Consider the following 12,890-nt stretch of genomic DNA (forward strand, 5'->3'; position numbering starts at 1 on the left):
GTGATGAAGAGGGGCGTGGGCTAGAAAAGGAACAATGGTGGAGAACAAAGGTGGGAAGAGGCAAGAAGAGGGACTCTGGAATGAGTGGGATGTGGGTTTGAATCTTATCTCTGCCATATGCTATCGTCGTGTGATATCAGGCAAATTATAACTATCTTGAGCCTCAGTTTGGCCATTTTGGCAATGAGTGTATTCATATTGAACTTCCCTTATAAAGTATTCATGAGCATTAAGCAAGTCATGTCTGGAAAGTCCCTGCACATAGTAGGCAGCCTATACACAGAACTACTCTTATCGTTATTATTGGATAACATTATTAAAAATATTACATGCCAGGAACTGTTCAAAGTACTTATTGGGAAAGAAGGTGAGGAAGAGGACCTTGGGGGCAGATAAGCTATGGGAGAGGAAGGAGAAGGGGAAGACCAATGACCGTGTCCCAACAACCCAATGGCATTACCTCTGCATGTATGAGCGCAGGAGTGTGATTCCCAGCAGAAAGTACATCATGATGGAGCAGACCATCATGGCCAGTCCCAGGAGAATGGCCCGGTCCTCTCCTGCCTTCAGTGCTGTGACAGTTTTCCTTTTGTCCAGGAGGTCATGGTCCCTGATTTTTTGGTAAATATTTCTGAGGTTGAAAATAATACAGTCTTACATGAAGTTCACAGTTAATGAGCACACCCCTAAAGAGTGGGTAAGTCTCTGCCCATGCCTTCCTAGGGTAGAGAGGCCTAGAGGAGCCCTCCAAACCTACCTGAATGCAATCAGATCCCAGCATGTGACTGACAGTTGCCTCCCAACACACACGTGTATGCACCAACCTTGAGCAGAAAAAGTCACCCTTCTTTACTTGGGGCCCATGTCTAATTGGAAATACTTTTTCCTTCTCTTAAATCTAAAGAAAGAAAGCACTCCCTTCAACTCTTAAAATACTGCTTTGGATTTGCCATTTAACCTCCAGCTGGTCATCACTGATCTTTTTATACTCTCTGAATACCTAATGGAGCATTAATTCAAATAAATGGCAGTAGACATCAGAAATCTATCAACTTAATACCTTATTTCCCTTCAGTAGTAATAGACAGAAGTTATTTTGGTTAATATTTTTCTCAAGCTTAAGGTTGCTTAGGGCTCTGTTGACTTGAGATTTATAAGCAATGTGAAAATGTGGAGTGGTGACCCAGTCTTTTTTTTTTTATAGGTTTAAACACTTGATTGAGTTTTGAAAATTGCCAGTCAGGGCCAGACTCCATAACTTTGGATAGTTTTATTAGTACTTTTGTTTTTTTATTTTAGAGCAGAAACTTAGGGTAAGAAAGAACATGAGATTGGACCAAACTGGCTCCTGAGTTCAAAACCCGATTTCCCCACTTACTACCTGTGTGATCAATGCAAGCTCCTCAGTCTTTCTGATTCCCAGTTTCCTGCAAAGTGGGAATAATGTTTAATTGCATAGTAATGGTTAAATGAGATGACCTAAGTAAATTATCCAGGAGAATGACTGACATGAAGCATTTAACAAGTGCTCCCATTGGAAAATGGGGTGGGGGGCTATAGCTCCATGACAGGAGCATCAAAATATCCTAAAATTGCTACAATCTTCCAAAGAATTTCTAAACGACAGAATGGCAGGGAAATGAATACTGTAGAAAGCTTTTGAGTGGAAGACTGGATCTGAAACAAGATCTGGAGAAGACAGAAAAGAAGTTGCTGGGGTGCTGGATGCTTGGAGAGATAAGAGAGAAGTGTGGGATTTGGTAAAACAGATGACCAGGGAAGGAGCAGCTCAGGCTCCTTTAGTTTCTATTTTGAGAAGGGAGCTTTGGAGTACAGGGGTTCAGGAGTAGGGGAGTTGCTGGCCTTATTTAGGGCCTGGGAACAGAGAGAAAGACAAATAAAGCTGAAAATGGAGGAAGAAACTCTTATGCCTTTTTTTTTTTTAGCTTTAGGCAAGAAGCCAATATACACAAGAATAACCAGATTTTCCTTTAAAATTTTTATCACTAGTCATTCTTGTTGCTTGGAAAAGAAACCAGAGTAAAATCCAGAAAGGAACTTGGCAGGGGAGAGAAGAGATGCCTGCTATTTGTACAATTGTGTGTATATGTAGGGCTTCTATTTTGCTTTGTGCTCCAGGATGGCCTTACTGATATTTATGGTTTGCATGCCGTTCTGGTTGGCTAGTTCATTCTGGGCTGGCTGTTAGATAGTTTGATTCCCTGTAGAAGTGTGAGAACATGTATGGACTTAATATTTATTTCCAAAAGGTTTTAGGGTATTTATTAATCTAATTATTAGAGTGTAAAATTAACCAATTAGCTTATTGTTATTTAAAGTTCTCTTCATGAGGTAGTTTATACAAATCTACTGTTTCCTTGAAGAGTGGGCCCATTGTAGTAGGAGAATCATAGCTAAATAGAAGCCATCTTTCTGTGGTCATGTTCTTCCTACCTCCCCCCTCTTCTCACTCTCTCTGCTCATTATCTTCAATGCCGGAAGTCCTGAGAGTCCGTATCTTCCACTATTCTCCAGCTCCCAAGCCCAGTTCCTCCAAACTAGCTGCTCTGCTCTGTTTTTGACTTCCATAGACTGGCCACCACCCACCCGCTAAGTTTTTCCATTTGTTTCCTGAGATTTCCTTTGGAAAATGTAAGATTTATATCAAAGCTCTTTAAACTTGACTCCTTATTAACTTGAATTAAAAAAAAATCTGTGCCCATTAGCTGCCAAAGCCAGTAGTAGGCAGGAAGAGACGGGCTCAGTCTCTGAGTGACTTCAAAGAGCTGTTGTAATGTGATGGTACTAGGTTATTACTTATCAGAATGTATTTAATTCTGATGGCTGCCTCTGAGATTTGCATTTCCCGCAGATGGAAGCCAGCAAAGGAAAGCAGCAGTCTCACAGTTCCAGAGGATTAGGCTGTCACTCCACATCACAATTTAAAAACAAATCACAGTTTGGAAATGGTTAACAAATGTTCTTCGTATGCTCTGAAATGGTAGAGAAGAAGGAAAATGATTGGTTTCCACACAGGCCAAAAGGTTATCAAGGAAATGAGAATATTACTCAGCAAAAATAAAGTGGATGAGTAGGGTGGGCCATACCCATGAAATTCATCAATAAATTATTTTTGAATTCATGGATAAATTAAGGAATGAATGATTTGGGAGAACAAAGAGCTCAGTTTAAGTCCACACACTTATCTTGTTTTCTGATAGCCTCTAGGTCCTGGGGATATGGCCCCTGCCCAAGACAGACATGAAAATAAATATCCACATAGGGTAGTGAATTCAATGATGGAGCAATTCACAGAGTGAGTACAAAAGAGGAGTAATTTTCCTCTAGCCTGAGAGAGCAGGACAGGAAGCAATGAGGCATTAAGGTTAGGGAAGGCTTCCTGGAGGTAATGCCTTAAGCAGAATCTTCAAGATTGAATCAAAGTTAACCAAATGAGTCAGGGACTCAAGGGGATTTCAGACAGAAGGAATCACATGAACAAAGGGATGAAGATTTGCAACTGTTTGGTGACCGTCAGAAACTACAGACATTTTCATATTACTGGGATGAGTGTGGGGCCAGGGAAATGGGACAGATGAGTTTGGAAAAGTGGTAGGTCATGAAGGATTTTGGAAGTCATTCTAAAGAGCTGGCTTTTATCCTGTAGTTAACAGAAAGCTGTCAGAGTGACATAATCAGAACTGAGTTTCAGAATGATCACTCTGGCTGCAGTGTGGAGATTAGATTAGAAATGGAGCAAGACAAATCAGAAAGAATTAGGAAATTTTTACTGTAGTGTGGGCAGAGGATGATGAGACCTGGATATAGGATTGAGGTAGGATAGATGGAGAGAAAGGGATATATGGAGAAATATGTGGAGATAAAACTTTAGGGTTTGGTGATTGATAGAATGTAGAGGATGATGAGGAAGTCAGAAGGATGTAGTTTAAATTTATGCCCAAGTACTCGCCTTGGATCACTGGGGACATGGTAGAAAGTGTTAAAACCGGGATTCTTATGTCCTTACTCTTCAGGGTTTCCAAGAAAGGACTTTTGCTGCTCTGGCTAAGAGGGGAGAGGCTGATGGTGCCTTTGTACGTCCTTTCCCTCACAAGCATAGTGTCCTAAGCTCAGGTGGAGGAGTGAATAATTTGATTGGTGAGATGGGCCAGAGCCTGGACAGTCAAGGGGCCAGGTCTATCTTTTGGGTGAGTTTGAATATCATCATTCATGTATGGCACAATTTTTAAAAAATCCTTTTGGACTTGGCTTTGTTCAGGCCTGGTATGCCTTGGCCTTCCTTTCTCCAGGTAGTAAGCCCCAGTTGGGGAAGGCAGTATTCACAGCCTGAGGCTAATGGTTAGTTAGGTGGGCCCTTTCATGCCAAGCTGTCTTCAGTGCTATATTTCAGGCTTTATACTAGGAAAGCTTGTACTTTGGGAGTTACTGTGCCACTACTAACACAGCTGGTATTTTATCTCTCTTTGGTTCTTTGCATTTATTCTCTATGAATCTACCTGAAAGGGGGCAGGGAAAGACATAAGGGAATGAAGGCCAGTATGGTTCAATGAAGTAGAGGTCTCAGGAGGAAAAGTTTGAGGCATGGCTATAAATTTGGTTTTGAATATGGGAGATGTCCAACAATAAGTAAAGAGCATGAATTTGGATTTGTAAGTTTGATGCAGATCTAGCCTTGGTATGTTCCAGAAAAGCAGTATGTTTGAGCTCTGTTGAGGCAGTCCTGGCTTCATGGTGAACTATGAATCAATATGGTGGATATAAGTCAACATTTATAGATGGTGACAGCAACAAATAGTAGATATGTACAGTCTTTACTACATGTACAGGAAGCATTCTGTCCAAATCTTTTTGGTGAATGGGAGTTATTAATAAATGTACAAGCCAAATCCAACAAAAGTCTGATAATAAATCTACAAGGCAAATCCAAGTATAACAAAATATCTTGCATGGAAACGGATTTTCAATTGTCCAATAAAGCTTTTTTTCCCAAGCAAATTTGGCACAATATAATTTCATTTCAAACTCCATATCTGGATAGCTTCTTAAAGTTTGATATTAGGACTCAGTTTATAGTTCATAAACCAATTATTTATGAGATTATGTGATAACAAACATGGCTAGAAAGAGTAAAGTGTGTAAGATTTTTCTCCTTAGTCTTCCCTATTTAAATTCGGATTCCCCTGGTAATTAGCCTGCTGGGAAAAAAATATTCAGATTAAGGCAGGGTAAGGGTTATTTATTAATTCAAGATTCCCCTGGTAGTTAGCCTGCTGGGAAAAAAAAATATTCAAGGTTAAGGCAGGGTAAAAGGTATTTATTAATTCATTTGTTTATTTGTCAATATTTTAAAATCCTCATAAGATGAAACACATCATGCTGAGTTCTGGGGATACAAAATGAGTAAGACATGTCCTAAGGGAGCTGGGTGAGAGACCAATGAAATTGATTTGAGAGAAGAAAAGGGAAGCAAGTCAATGTTCTGGGGCCATTTGCCAAAGGATCAGTTACTGAATAGCTAATTCACCAAGAGCCAATTTGCTGAAGGATCACTTTCCTAAATGAATAGTTTGCCTACTTTATTACATTTACACACTTAACATAGACTTATTTGAAGGAGTATTGTCTTAAGTATAGTAAATGAATATGCATACCTTTTTGTTATGGATATTGTAAGAACACATTCAATCAAAAAGTAAATTTTTCTTATGAATATATTCTTTTCAGCAGCATTGTAAGATTTGACTTTTTTTCAAAGCTAAGCTTCCTAGGGAGACTGAGTCACTTTTTAAATATATTCTTATGAATACATTCATAGATATATCTTTCTTGACTATGTGTGCAAATATATTCTTCCAATAGTTATAACAAAAATTTAGCGTTTCATTTGGGAGAATCTCAGTTTATACCAATTTTTTTCAAAACTTTTTTTAGAATCATTTGCTGTTTTCCTAACATTTTAGCATCCTTGAGATTCTTATGGCAAATTTCATACTGACTAATTTGATAGATTTGTCAATTTTATCAATTAACCAAAATTTGTTTCTTTTAACTCTTCATAAGGTTATGGTAATTAATTTTGGACAGGAATTTTAACAGCTTTTTGAAGATTCTGTGAAGTTTCATTTGAAAAGTCTTTTTTGTTTTTTTTTTTTGGTCCTTATAACATCATCTTACAAAATGTTCAATTTGTCTCTGCTCTGGTCCTGCTATTACAACAGGAGGGGTCTGGGTAAGAATGGTGGGAACCTCTGCTGTGGGAAAGTTGAAGTTGAACTGTGCATAATGTGCAGTTTGGCAATGTGCTAACCCATAGAACTATGTAGGGTTACAATTATCATATTGAGTTTCTGGCACATAGCTAAATTTGAGAAATTCATTGAAATAATTGGCTTTTTTTTTTTTTTTTTTGTATAGTGGCTTCAGGCAAATTGACTATTACTGTGTTGGGTATTCCGTGAACTGGGCATTCAACAGATTGGTGGTAGTAAACTGTCCCAGGGCTATGCTTTATAATCAGGAAGGTGGTGTAGAAGTGTGCCAGTGAAGGCCATAACTTGATTTCAGCAGCAATGATTAAGTCTCCTATAACAGACTGAAGTGAGTTTTTGATGAGCAAACAATTGAGAAAGAGAAGGGTATCCAGGCAGAATGTGTGAGATTAATAGTTGAGTGTGGTTGGATTCTAGGATCTGGTGGGCGGGGGAGGCGGGCAGCAAGCTGGTTACATACGCAGGGGCCAGAGGTAAGGAATCTTGTGTGTCTTCTGAAGTTAGAAGAACCATTAAAAGAATTTAAGGAATGAAATGGTATAATTACATTTGTATTTTAGAAAGATCCCTCATGTTAGTGTGGCTGGTTGTTTAAAAAAGTTTATGTCTGGAGGTAGGGAGAGGCTGATTCTGAAACACTCCCCATGTTTCAGGTGTTTGATAAAAAGGAATGGAAACAAAGGAGTAGCAGAGGAGATGAAAATTTAGATCCAAGCGTCACTTGTGTCCAGAATAAGTAACACTGTGGGTTTTAATGAGACTCTCCTCAGAGAAACAAAAGATACCAAGAGTGCTAGAACACAGAGGGCAGGAAGATAGGTCCAGAGCTGTGAGAGGACCTGGGGAGGGTGTGGAAAAGAGAAGTAGAGAGGATATGAATAAAAGTAAAGAATTCTGTATATCTGAAGTTACTTGGGGGAGATGCTTCAGAAACTCCCATACATAATAATTAACATACTGAATATTTATATTTACATCATTTTGGCCTAATGAATACTGAGTTGCTTAAGAATTAGAGCCAGACCACATTCATCTTTGCAGGCTCAGTCTCTTGCATTTATTACGGTTACAACATATGTTCCTTTTATGTGGGCTAGAAATGACTACAATATGTTTAGGTTGTGAGGTAGCCAGCATAAGGAGGCTAAATGGTCAGTTGAAACCGAATGAACCAGAGAACCATGGCTAGAACAGGCTCCTGGCTTTTTTTTTTTTTTCTCCTATCAGTGCCCATTGGATTCTACCACCAACAAATTTAATATTCTTTCCAGAAAAACTTCAAGCTTTCCGGGCACTACTAGCTCTCATTTCTAGATTTCAAGGGAAGGTGTCTTCTGTTAGATCCTATGGGGGTGATTCTGTGGGGCAGTGGATTGCTGAGTGCCACCTGAGCTGAAATGAGCAGAGTTGCTATATATTTCTGTTCCAGGAACTCTAAACCCGCTATCTCACGTGGCAGACTGGGAGTGGCGTTGATTAAAACAGCCATTGTTCTGCCTTTTGTCCATGAAAGACTTCCAAAGACTTTTTGAGATGTGCTTCTTCATATGTATGTCCTCTTCTATTAGTTCCAGATTTCACGTTTTTTTCCCCTTGAGCTAGGAGGTGCATTTTTATGCAGTCCAGTTTGATTAATTGAATTATTATTCTGTTTCCAATCTTTTAAAGTATACATTCCATTGGGTGAAATGTGCTTTGAATTTGGGAACAAATGACAGTCACATTTAATATAGTCATTAATTCGAAAGGTTTTGTCCATGAACCTAATGTTACTGTGAACTTATTAATCCACAGGACTTCCCAGGAAGTCTTGTAAGATTATTTTATGAATAATAGACAAAAGATGAGAGCAAAATTATAGAAACAAAAGTAGGAGTTATTTCTTTTTAGTCCTGCCTTTAACTTACCAGATCACACAATTTCCCAGTGATATCTTAATTTTCAATTCTTATTTATTTTTTACCTGATCTACTAGCACATTGGAATTGATTAAAGAGTCCTTAGTGAAAAATATAGAAGGAAAGAGAAAATTATGTGAATCATTTAGATAAGTTAAGGTATCCTTATAACCTAAAGCACCTTTGAGAAGTATTACCTTTATGTTGACCACATGATTTGGCTCTATTGCAATAATGTTATAAGAATAAGTAACAACAACAACAAAATAACTAGAATGGCTCTATATATGGAAATAAAAATCAAGTTCCAAAGAACTCATGGGTCATAGAATAAAATGTGATAATTTAGGATCTATTCAGGACTTAATAAAAACACTGTAGAGTGACCAATGGGATGTGACTAAACCAATACATAGTTAGAAATGTATAATATTAAATGCCTGTACTAGATAATAAAGGGACCTGAAAATTAATACGCTAGGCATCTAACTTAGGGAGTTATAAAAAGATTAAGAGAATATATTAAAAGAAAATATAAGAGGGAAATAATAAGTAATAGAAGATAAGTTATATTAAAGGATCAATGAATTCAAAATTAATTTTTTGAAAAGACTAATGATATAGACCAATCTCTGACAAGACTGATCAAGAATAAAATAGAGAAGGGCCAAAAAAATATTAAGAATTAAAAAACCATAGATACATACAGCATGGATTAGAAAGACAATAGAAGATATTTAAAGCAACTTTATAGCAAGACATTGAAAACTCTGAAATACATAATTTATTGAAATATACAGCAAATTCTTACAAATATATAGCTTATTGAAATTGATTCAGAAATAAGTAGAAAATCTAAACAGTTCTAAATTATTAAAAAATAGAACCATAAATTTAAAATATCCTCATAATGGAAATACCAGGCTCTGATGTTTTATAGGTGAGTTCTACCTATATCATACAAATCATTCTGGAGTATAGAAGAAGATGGAATGTTATACAACCTATTTATGAGGTTAGCAAATTTTGATGCCAAAAGCAAATAAGACAACACAAAAAGGAGAATTATGGACCAATTTCATTCATAAACATAAATGCAAAAATTTAAAAAACAAGTTGGCTTACTAAATCTAGCAATACATAAAAGTTAAAACACATCGCGATCAACTTGGGGCTATCCCAGGAATATAATGTTGGTCATCATTTGAGTATCTACTAGTGTTACATATTATATAAACATATTAAAGGGTTACCATTATATGAAGAGAAACATATTTGATAATACTTAACATCCATTCATGATGAAAACTCTTACTGAATTAGAAATAGATAGGAACATTCTTAATATGGTGAAGAGTATAGAGGAAATACCTATAGTAAACCTGATACTTAATGGTGGAATGTTTAAAGGATCCTCTTTATGAGCAGGAACAAAGCAAAGATGTTACACTATTGTCTGTTTTATTTAATATATGGCATAGCATAATATGGAAAGAAAATAAATAAATGGTTTATTTACTGATAAAAAGAAGCAAAAATGTATTATTCACTAATGATATGACTATGAAGAAAATACGAAAGAATCTATAGATAAATTGTTACAATTAATTAGAAAATTAGCATAGTTGAGATAAAAGTTGATATATCATTTCCCTTCCCATGTGCCTGTAAAAGTAGAAAATACAATTTAAACATTAAAAAATCAGTACTTAGGAGTACTTAGGAATAAATCTAATGATCTATGTGCAAGTTCTCTTTAGAGAAATTATAAAACTTTATTGGGAGACATTAGGGAAGACAAATCAATGTAGAGATTAATTATATTCAGAGAAAGACTTGATACATAAGGATGCAAATTTTCCATAAGTTGATTAATAGATTTCATAAAATTCCAGTAAAATTTCAGGAAATTCAATAAAAATTTCAAGCAGGGTACGTATGACTTGACGAGCTGGTTCTAAGATTTATACAGAAGTACAAACATCTAAGGATAGCAAATATACTCCTGAGTACAAAAGAACAGGTAGGTGACTTGTTCTGTAAGGTGTCAAGATTATTACAAAGATAAAATTTGTAAGCTCAAGGGTGGTGTCTGTCTGAGGCAGACAAAGCTGACCAGTGAAACAAAATGGAGATCCAGAAACATCCATGTGTATGTGGAAACCTAATATATATTAGGTTTCCACATACACATACCTAATATATGATGCCTGTGTGCTTTTAGATCACTGGGGAAAGGATATCCTATCTAATAAAAGGTGCTGGGCCAACTGGTTACCCACAGAGAAAAAAAAAATTGGATGCCTACTTCACAAAACTCAAAAGTCAAAGATCTGCTTGTGAAAGGCAAACCTACAAAATGTTAAAGAGACTGTGAACTTGGAGTAGGAAGGGATTTCAAAATGTTCAAAAAAATTGCTAACTTAGAACACATTAAAATAAGAACACATAAACACATGTTTATGAAAAGTCACCATAAAGAAAGTGAAAGCAAGTATCAAACTGGGAGAAGCTATTTGTGCACAATAAACAGACAAAGGGTTAATATAAATTTTTACAAGGAATTTCTACAAATCAATAAGAAAAAGACAAAAAAATATGACTATATATTTGAATAGGTACTCCACAGAAAAGAGAAGGGAAACAAGGGAAATAGGCTAAGTCTTATTAGTAATCTGAGAAATGGGAATTGAAAGCACAGTGCCCTCTTGGTTAATGAAATTTAAAAATCTGAAAACCCTAGGCGAGGTTGTAGAGCGATGAAATCACATTAATGGCTGCTTTGGAAAGCAATGGCATTACCTGGTAGAGTGGAAGCTGTGCATACTTTTGAACCAAATATTCCTAAATTAGGTACATATCCTAAGAATTACTGGTACAAAGTATAAAAGGAGATATGGACAAGAGGGATTCTAGCAGCATTGTTGGTACAAAAAGAACTAGAAATAATGCAAATGTCAATTAACGATAGACTGGATGACTAAATGGTGGTATATTCATATAATAGCGTACTACACAGCAGAGAAAAGGAGTTATAGCTACTCACACCAGCACTGATAGATCATAGAAACATAATGTTTGATGGAAAAAGTCAGTTGCAGAGTAATTCATAAGCCATGATTCCATTTACATAAATTCTCCAAACGTTCAGAAGTAAACAATATATTGTTTAAAGATTCAAATGTGATAAACTCAAGAAGAAAAAGCAAGGGAATGATAAACAGAAAATTCAGGAAGGTGGTTATCTCTGGATAGGGGCTGGGAAAGGGAGAAGAGTGCTATTAGGGAAGTATCCTCAAGGGCTTAAAAAATTCTGATTGTTTTATTTTTTTAACCTTAATGAAGGGTACTCAGATGCTTATTATTTCATCATCCTTTGTGTGTTAACATGATAAAAATTCCTTTATATCAGCTCACTATTCAATAAAAACAATCCGAAGAATATTTGATAAAAACTCAGCTGTAATGTCCTTAGCCGATAAACTCTCCCTTCTTTAAATTCTGAATGAGTTACTGTTGCTGCTGTTTTATTTTGCCGCCTGCAATTTAGGGATTAAACTAAGCTCACCTAACAAAGAAATTTGCCCAGAGATGAAAAAGTATTCGCTCATATTGCTCGTGTGTGGAATGCAGGGTAAGGATAGAAATCAGGGTTTTGCATATACAGACGATCAGAACAAGGACCGCCTCTGAATTCAACGAATGAAAAAAATGCGGAATTGCCTTCAACTTCCCTTGAGCCATAAGACATTTGGTTTCAGAATTTCCAGTGGACTTTTCCTTCCACTTGGTTGCTCTGCCTGTCTGTAGGCTACTTCCTGATGTTCCAGCTTTTGAGGAATCCTAGGGAAGCCCGTATCTTGACAAGCTTGGCTGTGGTCTGGCAAAGAGGTGGTGTGGAGTGGAGCTGAGGACTTCTGGCTGCCTGGCCTCTGGGATTGCTGTAGGAACCCAGCTGCAAAAGCCAGACAGACCCACAGAGGCCAGGTTTGCAGAACAAGAAAGTGAAGGTGGAGCAATTACCAGCAGTTCTGGGCAGTGCTGCCAGACAATGTAGGTAATTTATTTCCAAGTAATTAACTTGAGGACCTTAATTATCTAGACTCATTATCAGCCATCATCACCTTCATTATCACCATGATCACTGCCACTAAGAGCATCTTAAGAGAGCAATAGATGCTGTTCCAAATCGCTTTTAGAATCTGAGTCCTATCCTACAAGAGTCTTGACTTAGGCAGTGAAGGTGAAGGTGTGGTCAAGGGAGAGGTACAGACGAATGAACCAACGTCAAACTAAGGATACTGGCTTAGTAGCAGATTCTGTTGCTGTATCCATTGGCTGTTTTTCCATTTGTCTTTGACTTTCAAGGCTAAAACCAGGCGGATTGATTTCACGGGCCTTGGCATTTCTACCCCATAAATAAAGCTTGCTGAAAATTATTTCTTATAGTCAGTATTGTAATTATTTTAAATCTCATAGTTACTGGAATCATAATTTGAAAATAAAAAATGAAAGTAAGTAATTTAAGAGTTTCATATAATTTTAATGGTGTAGAATATGAAGCTAATTATTGGCTACCTTTAACTCCACAAACATTGCCCATATATCATATCCACATGTTTACTATCTCTCCTCTGATATGCAATTTTCAGCTGTAATTTAACACAGTCTCTCCCCTGCAGGCTTGGACCTTGACTGCTGC

General features: G+C 36.8%; 1 protein-coding gene across 7 annotated transcripts in view; it reads right to left on the minus strand.

Annotated features, from left to right (window-relative positions):
- The window catches only part of KCNMB2 (potassium calcium-activated channel subfamily M regulatory beta subunit 2), a 226,203-nt gene that overhangs the window by 16,526 nt on the left and 196,787 nt on the right, over positions 1 to 12,890 (minus strand). For all 7 annotated transcript variants that reach the window (XM_025869473.2, XM_073896989.1, XM_073896976.1 and 4 more), the window contains one exon: positions 461 to 631. In XM_025869473.2, coding sequence (XP_025725258.1) covers positions 461 to 631 — 171 coding nt within the window. The remainder of the gene's footprint in view (positions 1 to 460; positions 632 to 12,890) is intronic.

This window comes from Callorhinus ursinus, unplaced genomic scaffold (genome assembly GCF_003265705.2).
Source record: "Callorhinus ursinus isolate GAN/ISIS: 27379988/994484 unplaced genomic scaffold, GSC_fseal_2.0 scaffold1, whole genome shotgun sequence".
Lineage (NCBI taxonomy): Eukaryota > Metazoa > Chordata > Mammalia > Carnivora > Otariidae > Callorhinus > Callorhinus ursinus.